Here is a 24,480-nt window from a genome sequence, read left to right on the forward strand (position 1 = left end):
ATGTCGGGAACGCGCCGCCCGCGGCCTTCTGGGAAATGGGAAGCTGGGCGGCGCGGGGTACGCTGGGAGTTGTAGTCCTCCCGCCACACTGTCTCTGCTTCTACTCACCAGGCACCGACCCAACCCCGCCCCGCGTACTCCCATCCCAGCTACTTATAAACAGTGGTACGAAGAGGAGTGGAGAATGGGCCGAAGTCCCCGTGATAGTTTCTTGGAGTGGCACCTGCCGAGCACAAATGGATTAAGCCCTTTAAGCGTGCAAACTGTTATTGTTTTTGTGGGTACCCCACTCCTGGAACCTCCTAGTGCCAGCTTCCTCAGCCAGCCCTTGTGCCGTCCGGGTTGGAACATGTGCTGAGGCAAGTCTTTGCACTGAAGCTTCCTGGAAGGCCAGAAATTGACCCTTGGAGCTTTGTTCTTCCTTTTCCACCAGAATTCCTCAGGAGTTAGATATCCCTTCTAAGTCCCTGCCCCAAACAGACGTGCGGGTGGGGGTCAACAGAGGTGAAGAAATGTGTGGAAACAATGCCCACTGCCCTCCAGCCAGGAGACCTGGGTGTCCTATCAGGGAGGTGGGACTGTTATGTGACTCCAGGAAGTGAACAGCCTAGGACAATCCGCCTGGATAATAGAAATGAGAGCCCAGGGAGCAGGCACCTGCCTGTAGGCACAGCCAGACTGGGTTCAGAGCAGGCCTGTGTAGCTGGTGCCTAGCCTCATGCAGACGCCCCAGCCTTCCAGCTCTATGAACCTGACTTTAAGTGGTTTTTATAGAGGTTTCACAGGCTTGGTTGATCAAATCATTGGCCTTTGGTGATTAATTGAATCACCAGCTCCTCTCCACTCTCTGAAGATTGGGAGGGTGGGGCTGAAAGCTCCAAGCTTCTAATGAAGGCTTGGTCTTTATGGCCACCAGCCCCAGCCAGAAGCATCTAGGGGTTGCTCATTAGAACAAAAGACGCTCCTATCACTCTGGAGATTCCAAAGGTTTTTTAGGAGCTGTGTGCCAGGAATCGGGGACAAAGACCAAAAATATATTTATCACAAAGGCAAATTTGCATTTTTATGTGAACTTTCTGGATTTTCAAGTAGTTGGCAACAAATCCTGATGGATACTGTGATGATCAGACAAAACTGTTTTGAGATCATAAAACATCAATGCTAGATATTACCTTATGGCCATCTAGTTTCACCAAAACTTTTGTGAACACATTTTTCCTCTACTGTAAGAGTGACACATCAATGCTGTAAAAGCAAAAATCATGCAATGGGAAGGAAGTCTTCCTCTCCCCAAAGACCTCTAGCAGAAAGAAACTTTTCAGCAGTTTCTATGTATACTTCCAGGTGTGTGTGTGTGTGTGTGTGTGTGTGTGTGTGTGTGTTCATACACCAGTTGGCATCCTGTCTTTTCAGGTAACAGCACATCTCAGCTTTATCGGCACCTAGAGATCTCAACATGTTTTATAAAATCTGCATGGTGTTTATTGGATGGTCTACCCTAATTCCAATTAACAAATTTCCCATTGGGTATCTCCAATTTTTTTTTTTTTGCTATTATGAATTGTACTACAGCAAACAGACACACAAACATGTGCAACTATGCCTGTAGCATAAACATCTGCAAGCAGGATTGCTGGGAAAGTGTGTGTGTGTCTTTCAACATTTTTTAATATTGCCAACCTGTCCTCACAATCATCAGACCAGGACACGGTTTGCTCCGCCATCTTGTCTGGGTGGATGTTGACCCTGCGTTTTTCATCCTAGGATATTTTAATCAGAGTTCTATCAATACTGATAGCATCTGTATAAAAATATATATCTTCCAGGGAACTCCCTCGCAGTTAAGTGGTTAGGACTCTGTGCTTTCACTGCCGAGGGCACAGGTTCAATCCCTGGTGACGTGGCCAATAAATAAATAAAACTATATATCTTCTGGATCAAACACCATCAAGTCAACGTATTTCTGTGATTCATTTTCTATTTGGCACCAACATATTCCAACTTTTACCATTTAAATTTTTATTTTACTGAAAACTTCAGCTGCTTAGGTCTTTTCCATAAGGTTTTTTTTTCCCAATTATCTGTTTTTGTCTGCGTTGGGTCTTTGTTTTTTTGTTTGTTTTTTTTTTGCGGTACGTGGGCCTCTCACTGTTGTGGCCTCTCCTGTTGTGGAGCACAGGCTCCAGATGCGCAGGCTCAGCGGCCATGGCTCACGGGCCCAGCCGCTCCGCGGCATGTGGGATCTTCCCGGACCGGGGCATGAACCCGTGTCCCCTGCATCGGCAGGCGGACTCTCAACCAGTGCGCCACCAGGGAAGCCCCAGCTTATTTGTTTTATACATAATAGTTTATACCTCTTAATCTCCTGCCCCTATCTTGCCCCTCCCAAATTCCTTCTCCCCACTGGTAACCACTAGGTTGTTCTCTAGATCTGTGAGTCTGTTTCTTTTTTTTTTATATTAACTAATTTGTTTTACTGTTTAGATTCCACAGATAAGTGATAACACACAGTATTTGTCTTCCTCTGACTCATTTCACTTATGCCCTCCAAGTCCATCTATGTTGCTGAAAATGGCAAATTTTCATTCTTTTTTTATAGCTGAGTAGTATTCCATTCTGTCTATATGTGTGTGTGTGTGTGTGTGTGTGTGTGTGTGTGTGTGTGTGTGTGTGTGTATCACATCTTCCTTATCCAGTCATCTGTTGTTGGACACTTAGGTTGCTTCCATATCTTGGAAATTGTAAATAATGCTGTTGTGAACATTGGGGTGCATGTATCTTTTCGAATTAATGTTTTCATTTGCTTCAGGTGTATATCCAGGAGTGGAATTGCTGGGTCATATGGTAGTTCTATTTTCAGTTTTTTGAGGAACCTCCATACTGTTTTCCACAGTCGCTGTACCAATTCACATTTCCACCAACAGTGTAGGAGGATTCCCTTTTCTCCACAGCCTTGCCAACATTTGTTTGTGGTCTTCTTGATGATGGCCATCCTGACAGGTGTGAGGTGGTACCTCGCTGTGGTTTTGATTTGCATTTCCCTGATGATTAGTGATGTTGAGCATCTTTTCATGTGCCTGTTGGCCCTCTGTATATCTTCTTTGGAAAAATGTCTATTCAGTCCTGTGCATTTTTTAATAGGCTTGTTTGTCTTTATGATGTTGAGTTGTATGAGCTGTTTATATATTTTGGATATTAACCCCTTACCCATCGTATCATTTACAAATATTTTCTCCCATTCAGTAGGTCGTCTTTTCATTTTGTTGATGGTTTTCTTTGCTGTGCAAAAGTTTTAAATGTAATTAGGTCCCATTAGGGTTTTTTTGCCTCATTACATTCTTATCCTAAAAGATCCAAATAATTCAGATGAAGCCAAAACACCCCCTCCTCGTGTTCCCGACGCCACTTCCCTCCCCAGAGGGGAGCAGAGGTGTTAGGTGTGCAGCCTCCCCAAACTTTTTCTCTGCATACACACACTCGCGTGCACACACAGAAACATGTCATTTTGTGAGTATTAGGTAATGCTGTTGAGATGGTACTGTATTGTATCGTTGAGCATCTTGCTCTTTGTCAGGTAATAGTATGTCTTGGAGATGTCCCCCGTTATAAACACAGACCTCGGACTTCCCTGGTGGCGCAGCGGTTGAGAGTCCGCCTGCCGATGCAGGGGACGCGGGTTCGTGCCCCGGTCCAGGAAGATCCCACATGCAGCGGAGCGGCTGGGCCCGTGAGCCATGGCCGCTGAGCCTGCGCGTCCGGAGCCTGTGCTGCGCAACGGGAGAGGCCATAACAGTGAGAGGCCCGCGTACCGCAAAAGAAACAAAAAACACACCAAAAAACCCACAGACCTCTTTCTAATGATGGTCGGCTGCTCAGATGTACTTACTCCCTACTGATGAATATTCAGGCTATTACCTATTTTCGCTATCATCAATCATTCTTGAACTGCTAGCTATTCAGAGTGGGCGAGAGAGGGGTGTGGTGGATGGTGGGTGGACCCAGCTGGCTCCTTGGGAACTGAATGCACACACACCCCTGTGTGTGGGGGGGAGTGGCAGAGGAAGTGTGTTCTACCTGTGGATGTCACTGTCCCGTCAGTCAAGGTGTTAACCCCAAGGATAAAATCCCAGGGCTTTCCGGGACGAATCCAGACGTCAGGTGGAGCCCAGGACAGAGTAGACAAAGGAGTGAAACAAAAACACAGAACAAAAACTGGTTTGGGGAGCTCTTACTCTTCATTTTGGTTGGGAGTTGTCACTTTTGTTTCACCCTCTCAGCAGACTGTGGGCCAGACTCTGGGTATCACACATGGCGTGGGCCTGGGCCAGACCTTCCCTGGAGCCCGCTCGATCCGGGCCAGGGGCAGGCCATGGAGGTTTGTACTCGTGTTCAGAGCAGTGAGGGGAATGGACCCTGGCCGGGGTGGGTGGACAAACAGAGGCGCTGCTGGGCACAGGGAAAACTGAGGCCGGCAAGAATGGGGAGCAGTCGGGCTCTTGGGAGAAGTTTCACAAGTCGGGGTGCATGCTGGCGGCGGGGCTTCAGGTGTCATCAGGACTCCTGGAAGATTGTTTTCAAAATAATCTGCAGCAGGAGGGAAAAATACAAAAGCTCCAGAGTTGGAGAGGCTCTTGTGAGGATCTCTTGGGAGGAATTTGATTAAAGAAACAGGCTACGTTTTCGATCACAGAAACGTAATTTAAATGAGTCCTTTCCCACCTCTCATTTGAAATGTCACCCACTCATTGCCCGTTTTTGTACGACCCATGAGCTAAGAATGGCTTTACATTTTTAAACAGTTGGAAAAAAAATCAAAAAAAGAATACTTTTGTGACATGTAAAAATTCCACAAAATCCAAATTTCTGCATCCATAAGCACAGTTTCATTGGAGCAAAGCCACATTTATTCACCTGGGAATTGTTTCTGGCGGCTTTTGAGCAACAGTGGCAGAGTTGGGGAGTTCTGTCACAGACCATATGGCCCTCCAAATCTAAAATATTTATTAGGTTTCTTTAAGAGATGTCATTTATTGGGGGCTTGTTTTTCCCCAGTTAAAAAAAAAGTAATACATGTTCATGGTAGAAAATGTGGAAATTGATTTTTTAAATCCATTGTAACACCACCGGTAAACATTTTTTGCGGATGCATATATATGCCTCTAAGGGCCTAGCTATCTATGTATCATAAAACTAGGAAGATACTAGGCCAGTTAATTTTTGTGTTTTTGCTCTTACCTCTGAAGCAATTTGACATGTCCTAACTAATTTTCACAAACTTCACTCTGTTACCTGATTATATCATAATTTAACCTCATTAGACATTTAGGTTATTTCCAAGTTTAGAACATTAATAAAGCTACAGAGACTATGTTTCTGTGTTTCTCTGATTATGCTGAAGACAGATTCCAAGCAGCAGAATTACTGGGTGAGTGGGTTTGGGTCCATATTGCCAGGCTGTACTCCCGAAACATCAGGCCAACGTGTGCTCCACAGGATGGGGGAGGCCCGCTTCACTGTGTCTTCACCAGCATTAGGCACTATTATAACTAGAATATTTCCCGTGAGAGGTGGGAAAGGACTCATTTCCAGTTACATTTCTTTCTTTCTTTTTTTTTTTAAAGATTTTTTGGATGTGGACCACTTTTAAAGTCTTTATTGAATCTGTTACAATATTGCTTCTGTTTTATGTTTTGGTTTTTTGGCTGTGAGACATGTGGGATCTTAGCTCCCCGACCAGGAATTGAACCTGCACCCCCTACATTGGAAGGCGAAGTCTTAACCACTGGACCACCAGGGAAGTCCCATTTCAGTTACATTTCTATGATCACTAATGCAGCTTACTTTTCCCCCATGTTTACTGGCCATTTATATTTCTTTTTGAATTATCACTTATTTTTTGTCCATTTTTTCTATTTATTTCTGTTCTTAAAGAGAAATAAGACCTGCTCTTATTAAGTGGTACAAACTATTGATACTATGTATAAAATAAATAAGCTACAAGGTTATATTGTACAGCACAGGGAATATAGCCAATATTTTATAATAACTTTAAATGGAGTATAGGCTATATAAAAATATTAAATCACTATGTTACACACCTGAAACTAATATAATATTGTAAATCAACTAAATTTCAATCTAAAAAAAGAACTGTTCTTATTGATTTGAAAGTGCTCTTTGTGTGGTAAGGATATTAACTATGTGAATTAAAACTGAACGCTATAAAAGCCTAATGGAGGGACTTCATTGGTGGCACAGTGGTGAAGAATCCACCTGCCAATGCGGGGACACGCCTTCAAGCCCCACATGCCACGGAGCAACTAAGCCCGTGCACCACAACTACTGAGCCTGCGTTCTAGAGCCTGTGAGACACAACTAATGAGCCTGCATGCCACAACTACTGAAGCCAGCGTGCTACAACTACTGACCAGCGCGCTTAGAGCCCATGCTCCACAACAAGAGAAGCTGCCGCAATTAGAAGCCCGTGCACTGCAACGAAGACCCAATGCAGCCAAAAGTAAATAAATAAATATAAAAAATAATTTAAAAAAACGTCCTATTGAGGTGGCAGCTAATTGGGAGTGGGGGGGAGGGGGAATTGGAGGAAGGTGGTAAAAGGTACAAACTTCCAGTTGTAAGATAAATAAGCACCAGGGATGCAATGTACAACATGATAAATTTAATTAACACTGCTCTATGTTACATATGAAAGTTGTTAAGAGTAAATCCTAAGAGTTCTCATCACAAGGGAAAAATATTTTTTTCTTTTTCTTTTCTTTTGTATCTGTGAGATGATGGATGTTCACTAAACCTATTGTGGTTCATTTCATGACGTTTGTGAGTCAAATCATTGTGCTGCACACCTTAAACTTATACAGTGCTGGATGTCAATTATATCTCAATAAAAGTGGAGGAAAAAGACATATTAAAAAAAAAAAAAGTAAAGTTAATCAGGTACCCACTTTCCCAGGAAAAAAAAGTAGTGACTGTATATTTTCCGGGTCCATTGCAAATATTTTCCCCAATCTAGCCTTTGACTTTTTTAAAATATTTTTTTCAGTTGAAGTATAGTCAGGACTTCCCTGGTGGTCCAGTGGTTAATACTCCATGCTCCCAATGCAGGGGGCCCAGGTTTGATCCCTGGTCAGGAAACTAGATCCCACATGCCACAACTAAGAGCATGCATGCTGCAAGTAAGACCTGGTGCAGCCAATAAATAAGTAAAATTTTTTTAAATAAATAAATAAATTGAAATATAGTTGATTTACAATGTTTCAAGTATACAGTAAAGTGATTAAGTTATATATATATAATATATATATTCTTTTTCAAATTCTTTTCCAATATAGGTTATTACAAGATATTGAATATAGTTCCTTGTGCTATACAGTAGGTCTTTGTTGGTCTTCTATTTCATTTATAATAGTGTGTATAGGTTAAACCCAAATTCCTAATTTATGCCCCCCGCTTCCCCTTTGGTAACCATAAGTTTGTTTTCTATGTCTGTGAGTCTACTTCTGTTTTGTAAATAAGTTCATTTGTATCATTTTTTCCTTTAATTTGTTTTTTTAATATAGTTTTTGGCTGCATTGGGTCTTCATTGCTGTGCACAGGCTTCCTCTAGTTGCAGCGAGCGGGGGCTACTCTTTGTTGTGGTGCGCGGGCTTCTCATTGTGGTGGCTTCTCTTGTTTTGGATCATGGGCTCTAGGTGCGCGAGCTTCAGTAGCTGTGGCACAGGGGCTCAGTAGTGTGGCGCACGGGCTTAGTTGCTCTGCATGGGCTTAGCTGCTCCGCAACATGTGGGATCTTCCTGGACTAGGGATCAAACTCCTGTCCCCTTCATTGGCAGGCAGATTCTTAACCACTGCACCACCAGGGAAGTCCCTGTATCATTTGTTAAGATTCCCCATAATAAGTGATATCATGAGATATTTGTCTTTCTCTGTCTGATTTACTTCAGTTAGTATGATAATCTCTAGATCCATCCATGTTGCTGCAAATGGCATTATTTCATTCTTTTTTATGGCTGACTAATATATATACCACATCTTTATCCATTCATCTGTTGATGGACATTTAGGTTGCTTCTTGGCTATTATAAATAGTGCTGTTATGAACACTGGGGTGCATATATCTTTTTGAATTATAGTTTTCTCCAGGTATATGCCCAGAAGTAGGATTGCTGGATCATATGGAAACTCTATTTTTAGTTTTTTAAGGAACCTCCATGCTGTTCTACATAGTGGCTGTATCAATTTACATTCGCACCAACAGTGTAGGAAGGTTCCTTTTCATCCTTAGACTTTTTTTTGTGTGTGTGGTACGCGGGCCTCTCGCTGTTGTGGCCTCTCCCGTTGCGGAGCACAGGCTCCGGACGCGCAGGCTCAGCGGCCATGGCTCACGGGCCCAGCCGCTCCGCGGCATGTGGGATCTTCCCGGACCTGGGCACGAACCCCTGTCCCCTGCATCGGCAGGCGGACTCTCAACCACTGTGCCACCAGGGAAGCCCCATCCTTAGACTTTTAAAAGGATTCTCCACATTAAAATTGTAATGAACATTTATGTGGCCAACTCCAGCCCTCCTTTCCCAACGGCGTTGGTGTTGCTTTCATGCTTACACACAAACAGGCTAATACTTTCTTGTACCTGCCTGTCCCCATCCACACCACAGCCCCATGCAGATCCCACCTGTGTGCCCAGGACCAGCCTCTGCAGATCACCTGGGGCTGTTTCAGAGGGAGGTGAAGTACAGGAAGCAAGCGTGGCACTCAATCCCTATCGTCAAGTCCCCCAACCTCCTGGATGCCAAAGAGCCAGCGAGGTGACTCCCCACGCCCCCTGCCTGGCCACCTCGCCTTATGTGTAGGGGCTACAGCAGGACGCATTCTGTCCACGGTGAAGAGATGCACCCTACCTGGGTGAGCACGTAGTCCTTCTGGGTTAGGTTCCAAAGGATTTCAAAGTGATCCACATCATGGAGCTCTTCAAAGGAGACTTTCCACCCTCCTCGGCGCAGAGTCTGAGTAGGAGAAACGAGGGAAGAGGAAGCATGAGGCTGCGGGGGGCTGGGGGGAGAGGGGCTCTCGCAGCTGCCTGGCACATACCGGGTGCTAAGTATTTATTGAAGAAATGACTGGTATCGTGGGGTCCGTTTGGGTGAAATAAACAGGAAGATAATAAGACTGCATGACCCTCAACCTCGAGCCAAAAGCGGGGTGCTGGGGGTACCTGATAAAGTTCCCTGGACTGTCGGTGGAATTCGGGGCTGTCGTGTTGGCCCACAGTCACCAGGATGCGGCAGGCTGGATCCACAGGCTGTGTCGGGGCTGTCTTCAGGTGCCACTGTGGGCTGTTCCTCTGAGCATCCTCCCTGGTGCAGGGAGTAAGTGTGGTCAGGACAGACAGCAGCCTTTGCTGCACCCCTGGCCCTCCTCGCAGGCTGCAGGCCAGCTGGGGGACGAGCGGACAAGTGACTCACAGGGTTGTGAGGAGAGAGGCGTTCTCAGAGGTGTGCATGACAGGCTCCAGGTCATAGATCCCACTCACCAGGAAGAAGCCTGTGAAGGTAAGGAACAGTCACAGAGCCAGGCTGCAGGTGGGGCAAGATGGGGCCAGCCCGCCTCCAGGGCCAGTGGGGCAAGGCCAGGGTAGGGGGCAGAGAAGCAGCAAAGCAGGCCCTGCTCCCCAGGCTCAAAGCCCCGAGGTCAAGCTACTCACAGCTGTTGAAATTTCAAGCAGCTGTTACAGACCCTCAGGCCCATCAGGGGAGGGTGAATGCTGCCCAGCCAGGCTCAGTCCCCGTGGAAACCTTTGAGGTTGGGCGTGACTCCATGCTTGGTCCAGTTGGCCAGGAGCATCATGGCGGCGAGGTGAGCCCCAGCTGAGTGTCCGCACAGGTAAATTCCCCTTGGGTGGGTCAGAGCAGAGAGCTGGGTTTGCATCCAGTATAACCAAAGCAACAGGCCAGTATCAAGGAGTCCCAATTTGCCTTTTGCTCCAAAGCCAGAGGGGGCAGTTGGGCTGCATCCAAGATTAGTCCACTGTCCTCCCACTCAGTCTGACAAAAGGAAAATCTACAGCGATACCCACTGGTTGCCTGGATACTGTTTCTGGACAAACACGATGCTCTGGGTCACCTGGGCTACCATCTGGTCCAGGGTGCCTGTGCAGAGGGTAGGCGCTATGTCAGGCTCCGCCGGGGGCCCTCTCCCCTCCAAAGCCCACCAGCCCTTGCACCTGCAAGACTACCCTCATTACCTTTGGGGGCAACGTCATAGGCCACTATCACCACAGCCACTCCCTGTGCTGTCAGTGGACCGACCATGAAGGCTGACGAGTCTTTACTGCAGAAGGAGACAAAGACGTGACAACTGGAGGCCACTTGGCCACTAGGCTGCTTCTGTGTCCTGTCCACCCAGGGCACTGTCGCTGAAAACCCCAGGTCCTGGGAAACCACTCACTTCTGAGCAAACAGGGATGGTTAGTCACTGTGGTTTTCCATTTGATTAGAGTAGACTGAACAGGCTTTTCACCGGGTATAGTGGATCCAATAGTGTCCCCCCAAAAAACATGTCCAAATCCTAAACCCCCATACCTGCAAATGTGACCTTATTTGGAATAGGGGCTATGCAGATATAATTCAGAATCTTGAGACGGCATCATCCCAGATTCAGGATGGGCCTTAAATCAAATGCCTGGTGACATTGTAAAAGAAAGGAGAGGGAGGATTGAAATACAGACACACGAAGACCCTGTGAAGATGAAAGTTGAGGTTGAAGTGATGCGGTCACAAGGCGAGAAAGACCCGGACACCCCAGAAGCTGCAAGACGTAAGAACGGGTCCTCCCCAGAGCCTTCAGAGGGAGCGTGGCCCTGCCCACACCTTGAAGAATTTCAGATTTCTGGCCTCCAGAACTGTGAGGTAAGACATTTCTGTTGTCGGAGCCCCCAAGTTTGTGGTAAGTTGTTGCAGCAGCCCTAGGAAATGAAGAGTCCAGGCAAAGATGAATCTCCCTTTTTCTCCATTCATCCAAATCCCCCGACTCACCTTCCGCTCTGCCAGTATCCTCCATGAAAAAACACGAGGAACGGCAAGCCTGTAGGACAAGACAAAGGGCGTGTGGGCCAAGGCAGAGCTCCCAGCTGAGATCCATGGGGGACCACTAGCCCCCGCTTACCTTCAGACACTGCCTCAGGAAAGTAGATGTCCAGTTTCTCCCCTTCGCCGTCTCCATAGGGGACATCGAGCAGGTTCCTCCCGGTGGCCTGGGCCCTCTTGGTAGCTGTCTCCAGAAATGGACAAGTCGCTGTCAGCACAACCTCAGGCAGAACCTTTTTGCCGAAAGCCCCTTTGGGTTGACCAGTTAGCTCCAGCTATCAGTGCTTCCCCAAGTCCTCATGGTAATCGGGGCTGGGGGTCTGAAGCATCCCACAGGTGCATAGTTACAAAGAAATCAGACTGGCCCATCCAAGTGGGGGCCAGAACTATCTGTGACGTCTGTCTCTGGTGAGCGGGCCGTTCTGATGGGCACCATTTCGACCACTACCTTATTACATGCTTATTATGTGTGTTACACTTGGCTATGTGCTCTGGGAAGTATAAACTTTTCCAAGTATTTGGAAAAATAACCTTCTAGGAACTAAGATATAAAATCACTTGAAATAGATAATAAAGCAATATGAATATATAATTGAGCACCATGATGGGAGAGGTCAGAGGCATGTGAAAATTGGCTAGGACTGGGGTCAGGAGAAAGGAGGAAGTACATTTACGTAATTTACCGTAAGTAAATTAAATACCAAAGGCAAAGGCCTGGAGGTGGGATGGGACTCTGTATGTTCATGTTGCAGTAAACAATGTCCCCTCAAGGCCCCACTTCGATCACTGAAACCCAGGAAGCTCAGCTCCCTCCACCACGGGGTGCCAGAGAGTGTAAACTGGTAAGTGCTTCCTGGGGGGCAACTTGGAGATATGTATCAAAGCCCAAGAAGATCATATTCCTTGATGCATAAGTCCTTCTCCATACATTTATTATAGGGAAATAATCAGAAGTATTCTTAAGGACTTGTTTTAAAGATGCCCACACTAATGCTATTCATGACAGCAAAACATTGGACACAGCCCCAGTGATCTACAATAGAAAACAGCTAAAATACATTATGGTATATCCCCTTTCTCTCCTTTATTTAAAATTTTTTATTTTATTTTTTAAAATTTATTTATTTATTTTTGGCTGCATTGGGTCATCATTGCTGCGCGCGGGCTTTCTCTAGTTGTGGCGAGTGGGGGCTACTCTTTGTGGCCACGCGCGGGCTTCTCATTACAGTGGCTTCTCTTGTTGCGGAGCACGGGATCCAGGCGTGCAGGCTTCAGTAGTTGTGGCTCGCGGGCTCAGTGGTTGTGGCTCACGGCTCTAGAGCACAGGCTCAGTAGTTGTGGTGCATGGGCTTTGTTGCTCCGAGGCATGTGGGATCCTCCTGGAGCAGGGCTCGAACCCATGTCCCCTGCATTAGCAGGCGGATTCTCAACCACTGCGCCACCAGGGAAGCCCCACTCCTTTATTTTTTATCCCAGCATTCATTAATCCTTCATATATTTTTTACTTGTTTACTGTCTGTCTGTCACCCTAACTAGAACATGAGCTCTGAGAAGACAAGGGCTTTGCTTTGCCCACCTCTGTACACCCAGGACCTGGTACATCATAACCACTTAAAAGAAAATTGTGTAGGGAATTCCCTGGTGGTCCAGTGGTTAGAACTCGCACTTTCACTGCCGAGGGCCTGCGTTCAATCCCTGGTCAGGGAACTAAGATCCCACAAGCCGTGTGGTGCAGCCAAAAAAAAAAAAGAAAACTGTGCTGCTCTGTGGTGACCTAAATGGGAAGGAAATCCAAAAAAGAGGGGATACGTGTATATGTATAGCTGATTCATTTTGCTGTACGGCAGAAACTAACACAACATTGTAAAGCAACTATACTCCAATAAAAATTAATTTTTAAAAAGAAAAGTGTGTAAAAAAAAGAAAGAAAAAGAAAATTATGTAATGAATAAATATTTCAGTAAGTCGTGTTGGGTCTATTGAATATCTGAAGGAAGAAAAAAATAGTTTCTTGATCCCTACCTCACACCACACCAAACCAATTCCAGATGGACCACAGCTTTAAATGTGAAAGCAAAAACAATAAAGCTTTTAGAAAAGGAAATAGGAAATCCTAATGACCTTGGACTAGGCAAAGATTACACAAACAGGACCCAAAATGCATTAATCAAAAAGGAAACACTGGACGGAGAGTATTTTGCCATGTAAAGAGCGAAAGCAGGTTACGCAAATACCATACAGCACGAACACTGCAATCTTTCTGATACTGAAGATTGGTGGCACGAGACCTTCAACTTGGGATCCCTGTCCCTGGAAGCCTCCAGATCTCCAACCTTGGTGGCCACGGTCCCCCCGTCCACCAGCCCCTTCCCAAAAATACTCACCAGGGCTCCCTTGGGTTGGGTGATTCTGCAATTCCAGAAAGGGCAAACTAGGTAGATGAAGATAGTTTGCATAGATCGTGTTTATGCAAGTGTGAATAAACTGTTAAAATGGGCCGCCTTCATTTCTGCTGGACTCTGCTCAAGGCCAAGAGAAATAAAAATGATGGCAGGTGCCAAGTTTCCCACGTGCCTAAAGCAGGGACCAGGCTGCCTCTGCAGGACAGGTGAGGTGGCTGAAAAACCGATTTTGCCATCACCAACACCCCACCCTTGAGTGAGGGAACAAGGCCAGGGGGAGGCTTCTTAGGAAAGGGATGAGGCTGGCTGTGTTCTGTGGGTTCCCACTCCCTCTCCCATGGAGGGGTGGAAGGGGGCTTCCCATCTCCTAAAGCTTCAAGCGACCAACTGCTCAGAGCCTGATGTGTGACTTCTACAAGGATCAGACCCAAACAGGCTTCACCTGCCCCCAGGTGCCACGCTGGGTGCAGACCACACTGCAGGACACACTTAACTGAATCAATCCATTATAAATAGGTACGTTTTACTTGATTAGAACCATGCGATTCTGTTAAGCAGATCAAATGCATTGCATTTGCGATTATAATTTGAAGTGCTTTTTTCAGAATTCCATCACATCTTGTAAGTTGCGTTGAAAAGTTGACGGGAATTTAATCTGTGAAAGTTATGAGCTATCTGAGCATTAACTTAAAAAAATAAATGAAATGCCATTCATTTTTCTTTTGAAGAAATAATATGTTTATATGGTTAAAAAATATACAACAGGCATTTGCATGAAATATCCCTGCCAAGGTGACTGTTATTATTAATACGAATATGGACTCTCTCTCCCTTTAATCCAAAGGGCAGCGTATGAAATACATTTCTGCCCTGCCTGTTTCAATTCATCTTTCTTGGAGAGCTTTCCCAATCAGTACATAGACAGCTTCCTCGTACTTTTCTTTTTTTCATAAAGTTAACTTGCTATTCCATCCTATGGCTGCACCTTAATTTATTTAACCAGTAGTGACACTTTTTTTTTTTTTTTTTTTGGCAGTACGCGGGCCTCTCACTGTTGTGGCCTCTCCCGTTGCGGAGCACAGGCTCCGGACGCACAGGCTCAGCGGCCATGACTCACGGGCCCAGCCGCTCCGTGGCATGTGGGATCTTCTCGGACCGGGGCACGAACCCACGTCCCCTGCATCGGCAGGCGGACTCCCAACCACTGCGCCACCAGGGAAGCCCAGTAGTGACACTTTTTAGGGCAAACAAACCACATCTGATCATCAGTAAAGTCTCCCGGCTCCCTCTCTGCTTATCCTGAATCCTGAGTCTTCCCCCCACCCCTACTGAGACCACCCTGGAACCCCTTCACTACTCCCTTGGAAGCAAGGACAGTCCCTCTCCACTCCCTTGCTTTCACCAGGGCTCCATCCAGCCACACGTGTGCGCCGGGTATAACTAGCATCACATCCTGTTGATCTGAGGCGCAAATTCAATCGGAGCCTCCCGTCTTAGTTGCTGAGGCTGCCTTAACGAAATGCCATACAGTGGGGGGGGCTTCGATGACAGACATTTTTTTTGCCCAGTTCTGGACACTGGAAGGCAGGGTCAAGGTGCCAGGTGGGGTGATGTCTGGTGAGGGCCCTCCCCAGGGGTGGCAGATGACCTTCTCGCTGTGCGCTCCCGTGGCCTCTTTGTGCTTGGGAGGAGCTCTCCCTCTCTAGGGGGAGGAACCCTCTGTGTCTCTTCTAATAATCCTACTGGATCAGGACCCCATCCTTACGACCTCATTTAACCTTCATTACTTCCTTAGAGGCCCCATCTCTAAACACAGCTACAGTAGGGGTTAGGGTTTCTACACGTGAATTTTGGGGAGACACAAAATTCGGTCCATAACAGCCCCCACACTTCCCCCAAAGGCCCTGGAGCTCCCCTGCTCGCCTTCTCTGAGGGGTTTGCCAACCACCCTCCCACCAGCACTGTGTGAAGGTGTTTGTTCCCGACAAGCTCGTCAACACAGCAGGCTCAGCAAAGGGGTGCAACTTAATGAACGCAAGGGTTCTGGAAGTGTACGTGGACCAACAAGATTTATGTTGTGCCAAAACTAAGAAAAAGATGATGCAATGTATGCCCTAAGCTGAAGAGCAATTAAAACCAAGCAGCTATCGATATTCGTTATCATGCATAAAAAAGTCTTCCTCCAGTATTAAAAAACCCAACTGACCCTGAGCCAGAGAAACTGCCTCTTCTCCAGAAGGTGGTATGACGGTGATGGCGGGCAGCTGGCTGCAAGGACAGAGAATGGGGGGACCCACTGCCTCCTCCAGAGTGTGAATCCTGCCAGCCCTCCAGGCGCTGCACTTACAGGCAGCACAGGAGGGCTTCAACAAGACACCCCAGCATAAACCCTATTACAAACTTCCTTTTTTGAAAAAGCAAAACTTCGGTTTCTATTAATCACAGTCCAAAGTGTCACAGCTCTTACAGAGAGAAACTCCAGGTCCCTGGACCCAACTGAGCATCGTGTTAGAGCAATTAGGGGGAGCAGGGGCCTAGAGACTAATGCAGGCGTGGGGCGGGGAGACCCATCAGACAGTCACGGAGAGCTGAAGACCAAGGGTTCATCACGTCTGGGGCAGCAATTTAAGAGGAGGCTGGGGCCCATCAGCCTCCATCTAGTTTCAGAACTATTCTCCCCCAGTCTTTTAATTCATTTAGCAAACAAATACTTATATAAGCAGCAGCCTTGTGCCCATTTTGGAATATCGTAGTGACAAAATAATAAAAAAAATCCAAATCACATGTGCCTTACCCCTTAGTGAGGGGGACAAGCAGTTACAGAAAGATGTCAGGTGGTAACATGTGCTACAAAAATGAGCCAGAATCTGAAAAGGCTACATAGTGTATGATTCCAACTATAGGACATTCTGGAAAAGGTGAAACCACGGAAACAGTGAAAAGATCAGTGGCTTCTAGGGAGTGGGCGGGGAGGGGGGAGAGGGATGAGTATGTAGAATATGGGATTTTTAGAGCAGTGAACACACATTGGGAGCCATTGTCTGCCAGAACCAGTGGACAAGCTGGAGAAGTTGGGGGAGGTCAGTGGGGTGGGGTTCTGGGGCTCAGTCACAGTGAGTTCGTAGCCAAATCTGTGATAACCAAAGTCAGAGAAAAACCAAGTTTCCCAGGAGGAGGGAGTGGAAACCAGCAGAGCGGCACAGGCTGAAGAAGTGGAGAGGGGGGTGGTCAGGAGAGAAGACAAAGGCCCCCCCCTTCTTCCCAGCACCTAGCACAGTGCCCCCGGGGCATGAGGACTTGCAGATGGACAGAGAGAAGTGGTAGTGCTGCAAAAGATTAAAAATAATTTATTGAGGTGAAATTCACATAACAAAATTAACTACTTTAGGGAGTTCCCTGGTAGCGCAGTGGTTAAGAATCTGCCTGCCAATGCAGGGGACACAGGTTCGATCCCTGGTCCGGGAAGATCCCACATGCCATGGAGCAACTAAGCCCGTGAACCACAACTACTGAGCTTGTGCTCTAGAGCCCGCGAGCCACAACTACTGAGCCCGCGTGCCACAACTGCTGAAGCCCGCGTTCCGCAACAAGAGAAGCCACCGCAATGAGAAGCCTGTGCACCGCCACGAGGAGTAGCCCCCCCACTCGCTGCAACTAGAGAAAGCCCGCATGCAGCAACAAAGACCCGACGCAGCCAAAAATAAATAAATAAACAAATTTAAAAAAAATTAACCATTTTAAAGTGAACAATTCAGTGGCACTTAGCACATTCACAATGTCATGCAACCATCACCTCTATCTAGTTCCAAAACATTTTCATCACCCCAGAAGAACACCCCCTACCCGTTAAGCAGTGTCTCCCCAAACCCCCCTTACCCCAGACACTGTAACCACTAACTGCTTTCTGTTCCTACGGATTTCCCTATTCTGGACATTTCACCTAAATGTGACCTTTTGTTCCTGGCTTCCTTCACTGAGCATTGTGTTTTCAGGGTCCATCCATGTTCTAGTAGGTATCAGTACCTCATTACTTTTTAGGGCCAAAAACTATTCCATTGTATGGGCATATCACATTTTGTATATCCATTCATCTGTGGATGAACATTTGGGCTGCTTCCACCTTTTGGCAACCGTGAGTAATGCTATGAACATGTGTGTACAAGTACTTGTTTGAGAACTTATTTTCAATTCTTTTGGGTTAGAAAGATTTTTTTTTTTTTCCGTCGGTACGCGGGCCTCTCACTGTTGTGGCCTCTCCCGCTGCGGAGCACAGGCTCCGGACGCGCAGGCTCAGCGGCCATGGCTCACGGGCCCAGCTGCTCCGCGGCATGTGGGATCTTCCCGGACTGGGGCACGAACCTGTGTCCCCTGCATCGGCAGGCGGACTCTCAACCACTGCGCCACCAGGGAAGCCCTGGGTTAGAAAGAATTTTTAAAATTGAAGTGTAGTTGACTTACAATATTATATTAGTTTCAGGTGTACAACTCAGTGAGTCAACGTTTTATAGATTACACTCCATTTAAAGTTATTACAAAACAATGGCTATATTTCCCTGTGCTATACAATATATCCTGTTGTTTCTCCATTTTATACATAGTATCTCTTCTAGAAATAATTTTTAAGGCTGTTTATGCTATTAAAAACAAGATTGCACATTATAAGTACAGAACACTTTCTCCTAGGAGAAAAAAAGACTGTAAGAAATGATCTCACAGTGTTAACAATGGGTGACAATTATTGACGGTTTTATTTTCTAAAATCCTTTTCAATCAGCAAATGCTCCTTTTGTAATCAGAAAACAATTGTTGCCTAAAAATAGCCAACCTCAGAGAGTGCAGAGCAGGGCTATTATAAGGTGGTCTGTGGACAATGGGTGTCCCACACGGCTTGCTACTGGTCCATGATGAACTAAGTAAAAAGGTGGAGGTAAACATTTGGAATACATGCAGTTTGGTAGAATGGCTGTGTCTATCGAACTTAACAAGCAATTAGGGCTTTCAAACAAAAACTTGTACATGAATGTTCACAACAGCACTTTTCACAATCGCCAAAAGGTGGAAACAGCCCAAATGTCCATCAGCGGACGAATGGATAAACAAAACGTGGTCCATCCATACAATGGAAAATTATTCATCCATAGAAAGGAAGGAAGCACTGACTTGCTACAACATGGTTGGACCTTGGAAACATTATGCGAAGGGAAAGCCACCAGACACAAAAGACCACATCTTGTAGGATTCCATTTAAACGAAACGTCCAGAATAGGAAAATCCACAGAGACAGAAAGCAGTCAGTGGCTGCCAGGGGGCTGCTTAACGGGTAGGGGCTTTCCTTCTGGGGTGATGAAAATGTGTTGGAACCAGGTAGAGGAGATGGTTGTACAACATCGTTAAGGTACTAAATGCTGCTGAATTGTACACTTTACAATGGTTAAAGTGGTACATTTTATGTGTATTTTATCACAGTAAAACAAAATTGGGGCCTGTATTTTGCGTGCCTTTGTTTTCTTCCTTTGGTTTTTCTGATGGAGAGGAAAAAGCACAATCTCAGCCTTGAAAGGCAGGAGGGGTCCTCAGAGAGGCTCTCAGTCGCAGGGGCTGTCAATCACGAGGCCCCACCCACCTCACTGGTGATTGGTGCTCCTTGGGCGAGGCGTGGTTTGGGGGAATGGGAGTTTGGAACTGTGCCCCAAGCCGGGTTATACATATACCTCCTTTAGTTTCTTGTACAATGTGTTTTTACTGAGTCTTGTTAATCAAATTTAATAGCTACTGGTAGAGGAAACAGTTCTTCAAACCTTCCTCTGCCGGTGCTCACCCAGCTGTCCCCAGGTGCCCAGCCTGAGAGAGGCCAGGCCTTGGTGGAGGATAAAAATAACCTACTCATTGGAAGAGGGCAGTCCCCACTGCAAGTTCCAGGTCGACGCTGTTAGAATGAATATAGATCAAAAGAAAAACAATTTCATTCTCCGTAGTGCAAAAAAGGAAAAGAGAGTTTACCTTCCTCCCTTTTCTTAGAGCATTTATTTTTAGGAGACTTCATCAAATATCCTTTCTCTACCCCTTTGGGAATGTGTGTAAATATTTTATCTATCTATCTATCTATCGCTGCGCGGCTTGTGGGATCTTAGTTCGCATACCGGGGACTGAACCCCGGCCCTCCGCGTGGAGTCCTAACCACTGGACTGCCAGGGAATTCCCCATATGTAAATATTTTTTAAAGCTAAAAGAGTCTCTTGCCAGTTTTACAACCTAGGAATGTTCTTCTCAAAGACCTGGGAGCTCTCCCTTTGAAATATAATTATCGAGCAAGATACCCCATGGGAGAGAAGGACCCTAACTTCTGCAGGCACCTGGCTCCAAGTTGCAAAACCACCTCTTGCCTTAAGGATATGGGAATTTCTCATCTTCCTCTGGATAAAGGCAATTTGCAAACACAGATGGCCACCCTTATGGAATTAGGATGGACTAGGGCAGTAGATAGTGCCCTCAGGTCCTCTTGCTTGAACACAGGTATGCTGATTTTGAGAACAGGTATGCCCTAGGGATATAAGCCTGGCTGTATAAAAGGGTGAGGTTTCTTTCTGGTTTTGCAATCTCCTTACTCAATTAAAAATCATGTTTTCTTTCTCTTCTACCTCTGTGGAGAGGTTTTCTGGGTTGGCGGGGGATTCCACTGTTCATTTTTTCCGCTTTACATTCCTTCGCCATCTCCTGGGAGTTTGACTCCAAGGAGGCAACCTGCAACTCCAGAGGTCTGGGGAACTCCACCAGAGAGGCAGCTGGTGGGCACTCACCAACGCCACCTGCCTGTCATCACCCCTTGTCAGCCTGCTCCCCTCTTACCTGGAAGCTCAGCTCTGGGAAGTGGTGGCTGTCCCTAGCCACGTGAGCTTGGGTGAGTTGTTTAACCTCATCATGCAGGACTAGGATGGGGTGAGTGAGCCACCTCAGGCACAGCATGGGGCAGGGCACCAAAGACTCAGTAACGAGGATCGCTATGGGCTGAAGGCCTGTGTCTCCCAAAAATTCATATGCTATTTTGATGGTGACTTTGGGAGGTAATTAGGTTTAGTTGAGGTCATGAGGGTGGAGCCCTTGTGATGAGATTAGTGGCCTTATAAGAAGAGGAAGAGCAAGTGTTTCTTTCTCTCTCTTTCTGCCATGTGAGGATGCAGGGGCAAGGGGTCTATCTGCAAGCCAGGAAGAGTACCCTCACCAAGGAACCAAATCATTTGGCACCTTTTTTTTTTTTTTTTTCAGTTGGCACGTTGATCTTGGACTTCTCAGCCTCCAGAACTGGGAGAAAGAGATTCCTATTGTTTAAACCACCCAGCCTATGGCATTTTGTTATGGCAGCCTGAGCTGACCAATACAAAGATAACATTTAAGTGCAATATTTTTAAAAATCAGAATTAATGCCAAAAAGTCCACGATGAAAGAAATATCAACATTTCCAATAGAGACAGCCTCCAACCCTGCGCATGCATGGCTCCGCCCACTCGTCTGGCCCTGATGCCCCCCTGTTGTCGCACTCACCTTCTTCACCAATGAAATAGGGCAGATGCACCTGCGGCACCTCTGGGCCAGCTGGAGCATCGAAAATAGGAAGGGAGGTAGGATGTGAATGTAAAGCTGTCCATAGGGCTTCTCAGGAGGGATTGCTAAAGACAGTCTCTGAGGGCAACAGCCTCAGAGTCTCTTCTAAGCCCTTGCTTCTTATGAGAGACTCCCTTTCTCTACAGGGTCAGCTCTTTTCTCCCTCAAGACAATTACAATAGACAAACAGGTTTTCTACCAGCTCATGTAGGTTTCTCTGCACACTCAAATATATATTGAGTATATAGAGACATATTTGGTGCAGAGCTAGGCACAGTAGGGGACTCTGAAGAGCCCAGGACACAGCTCCACCCCCTACCAGGACAGGGAGGGCGCTGAAATGTGCTGGAACCAACCCCCACTAGCCTGTCCCTCCAGCTGGCTTATCTCAGTGTAGAGAACCACCAACCCTGGGAGCTCCAGTCAGCCTGCTGACACAAAGCTCATTTGCCAACATCCAGTTTTCCGACTTGGAGGAGAGGCTGGCTGCTCCCTCACCCACACATCCCCCATGGAGCCCACCTGCCCAACCCACTCAAAAGGTGGCAGCACAACACTCTAGAGACCCAGGGCTGGGATGGGAATTAACCTTGAGACTTCACTAGCTTACAGATTCCCAAGCCCTGATTTCTCTAAAGAAAAAAAAAAAAGACCTCTTTGCTTTTTGTAGATAGCAACAACATCCCGCATCCAGCAGCCACATTCCTTTTCTCACTCCACTTCCCTGGGCCACTGTGGCCTTAGGGCCTGGGCATAGTTGGCAGGTTGGCTGAGCAGGAGGGGAGGTGGGGCATGGTCACTGCCCCTGCCCTGCCTCCGGCAGTCCTGCAGCGAGGGCTCCGGGGCGCCTGGCCCCGAGCAGATGAGGTGCCTGGACTTTGGGAACTGTCCCGAGAGGCTGGGGCTGGGAGGCCCCTCCTCCCCGCCCTGGCATCCTGAAACACTGCCACATGCTAAAGTCCACCTGAAGCGGCCACAGAGAGAGCCCCCGGTACCTTCGTTTCCTATCTGTGAGTAGGTCCTCAAGGCCTCCTCTGCTCCCAGTCGGACGACCCATCTGCTGGGGGAGTACTGATTCTCCAGCTCCTACGGGACAAAGACACGAAGTTCCATAAGACCTTTGACCTCCACGCAGACTGTGCTCCCGCCCCTCCGCGTGCCTGGAGAAGCCCCTTCCCTGATATCTCAGGCTCTCATAGATGCCCTTAGCTTCCTTCAAGCCCCCCGGTCTCCAGCCTGGCAAGCCACTCCCCACTCTCCCCCCACTAACTAATTAGGCGTTTCAGATACAGCATTGCAGATGCTGCCAGATCCACGGTCTAGAGCAATGGCCATGCCTTTAACCAGCAGGACAGCTTTACAGGGAAATGAGGTCCCATAGATCTGTCCCAGTCAATGCCAACATGGGTACCACTTCCACAGCGGCTAAGGCCACAGGAAGCCAGGGAGCTGGGGTGGCCACTGCAGAGAAAGTGAGGTAGAGCTGATATTCCCTGAAAAGGTATGATTCTGACTGCAGGTGGACGCAGCACAATCGGTGAAACAGAGGTGAAGAGGAAGGAATCAAAGGTCAGTTTGGAAATGTTGACCAGCCAGATTGCTGAAACACAGAGGTGAGGCTGGGAAGCGGGGGCTGGGGGGTGGAGGGTCTTGAATGTCAAGCTAAGATGTTCAGACTTAACACAGAAAGTAATAAGGAACCAGGTTTTGGAGAAAGGGCTCAGAGGCAAAACAACAACAACAAAAAAACAGGTGAAGGCTGGACTGGAGAATTTGAAGACAGGTGGCCTCATGGAAAGGTCTTGGGCTCTGGAATCAGATGGGCTGAGTGCCATCCAAGCTCCATCACTTGCAGGCTCTTTTACCCTGGGCAACTTACTGACAGTCAGTTCCCTCATCTGTATAATGGGCAAAACAATAGTACTTTACTTCATTCACATGACTTATAGCTTTCAGCCTTGTGAGGCTGTATACCTTGTGAGGCTGAAAGCTATAAGGCATGTAAATGAAGTCAAGCTAGCCACTCAAATGTGGGTTTCCCCCTCTTCCCATTGAACGGGGTTCTTGGCCAGGGGTCTTTGGATCTGTACAATCTATGCCCGTCGGATGTTTGCAGTCATACCTCGCACACTCTGTGATTGCTATCATCATCATCTTTTATTATTGCTATTATTTATAATAATGAAAATGCAATGGGTTTCTGAAAGTGCTGATATTATAGGGGTGTGTGTGTGTGTGTGTCTATGTGTGAGACAGAGAGAGACAGAGACAGAGAGAGACCGAAAAAGAGAGGTTAGGATTTCTTGGGGGCAGTATCTGTAACTGTCACCACATTCTTAGAGGCGTCCGTGACCAGAGAAAGAACCACTACCTGAAATGTAGGAAAACTAGTTAGGAAATTATAACAGAATGATAAGCATAACAAATGCTTTGCATATGTGGTTTCTAACCCCCATAACCTTCCCTCAGTAAATACCAGCCCTCCGGTATTTACTCCTTCAGGTCTGACACATCCTCCAAACATTGCACAACCTCAGATTAAGGTCCAGAACTTCGGCCCCAACCTCATCCCGGTTTATGGGTATTGACATAGCCAGGGCTGGACTTCCCTGGCGGTCCAGTGGTTAGGAATCCGCGCTTCCACTGCAGGGGCACGGGTTCAATCCATGATCAGGGGACTAAGATCCTGCATGCCGCACAGTGAGGCCAAAAAAAAGTAGAAAAACATAGCCAGGGCTTCCATTTCCTCTACCCTTAAAATCAGGCTAGCAAAAGCCTACCTGTGGCGAGAAGTAAAATATCAATAAATCACAGTGCTAAAGCTTTCGGGAGCTGGCACACAGTAGGCTATCAACGGCGCCCACAGGAGTGGTTCTAAACTTTCCTCTCAACCCCCATCTCACCTCTGAAACACACTCCTCAGCCCTAGCCTCTCCCAGTGATCCGCCTACCTCTTTAGACATCCTCTTCCAGGGAGCCCCGCCCTCAGGACCTCCGTCCAAGTCGTCCATCCCGTCCATCCCGTCCATCCCGCTGTGTACGAGCCAACAGGCGGCCGGGCCGCCTTTTTATGCCAGGAGGGCGGGGCTCTGGTCAGGCCCCGTCCCTGGGAGCCGCGCCCACCGCCCTGGTGAGCTGAGCCTGGTGCGCGCGTTCCCGGTCCCTCCCACGAGGGGGCGGGCTGAGGCCAAATCTCCCGCCGGTCCCACAGCCGCACGCTGATTGGCTCCGGGCCGGCGGCGCCGGCTTCCGATTGGCCCGCGCGCCGGGGATAAAGAAGCAAGGCGCGGGAACCGACGAGAGCCTGCAGGGCGGCGGCGGCGGCGGCGGCGGCGGCGGCGGCGGCGGCGGCGGCGGCGGCGGCGGCGGCGGCGGCGGCG

General features: G+C 47.5%; 1 protein-coding gene across 7 annotated transcripts; it reads right to left on the reverse strand.

Moving 5' to 3' along the window:
• Positions 1-92: 92 nt before the first annotated feature.
• AFMID (arylformamidase) lies at positions 93-24,477 on the reverse strand. Of its 7 annotated transcripts, XR_012328720.1 has the most exons (13): positions 24,052-24,426; positions 22,096-22,186; positions 21,041-21,091; positions 11,179-11,283; positions 11,049-11,097; positions 10,259-10,344; positions 10,091-10,163; positions 9,810-9,907; positions 9,480-9,558; positions 9,230-9,371; positions 8,916-9,020; positions 4,233-4,584; positions 93-223 (listed from the first exon to the last, which is right to left on the reverse strand). XR_012328720.1 is itself a non-coding variant. In XM_019938805.3 (12 exons), the coding sequence occupies exons 1-12, from the start codon at positions 24,127-24,129 to the stop codon at positions 101-103; spliced, it is 1,080 nt and encodes a 359-aa protein (XP_019794364.1). In that variant the 5' UTR covers positions 24,130-24,446; the 3' UTR covers positions 94-100. The 7 variants fall into 7 exon arrangements, 6 of the variants coding, with proteins under 6 accessions (XP_019794364.1, XP_019794365.1, XP_073654187.1 ...); XM_019938805.3 differs by lacking the exon at positions 4,233-4,584 and having other exon boundaries at positions 94-223; positions 24,052-24,446; XM_073798086.1 differs by lacking the exons at positions 93-223; positions 4,233-4,584 and adding an exon at positions 235-3,279 and having other exon boundaries at positions 24,052-24,437.
• Between the last annotated feature and the right edge of the window lie 3 nt (positions 24,478-24,480).

This window comes from Tursiops truncatus, chromosome 20 (assembly GCF_011762595.2).
Source record: "Tursiops truncatus isolate mTurTru1 chromosome 20, mTurTru1.mat.Y, whole genome shotgun sequence".
Classification (NCBI taxonomy): domain Eukaryota; kingdom Metazoa; phylum Chordata; class Mammalia; order Artiodactyla; family Delphinidae; genus Tursiops; species Tursiops truncatus.

Excerpts from the sequence above, each read along its gene's own strand:
- AFMID (XM_019938805.3), bottom strand. The coding sequence starts at position 24,129 with ATGGACGGGATGGACGGGATGGACGACTTGGACGGAGGTCCTGAGGGC. Across the intron at positions 9,908-10,090 it reads AAACAGTATCCAGGCAACCA|GGGAATTTACCTGTGCGGAC; the intron begins GTGGGTATCGCT and ends GACCCACCCAAG. Across the intron at positions 9,021-9,229 it reads AGTCCAGGGAACTTTATCAG|ACTCTGCGCCGAGGAGGGTG; the intron begins GTACCCCCAGCA and ends TCTCCTACTCAG.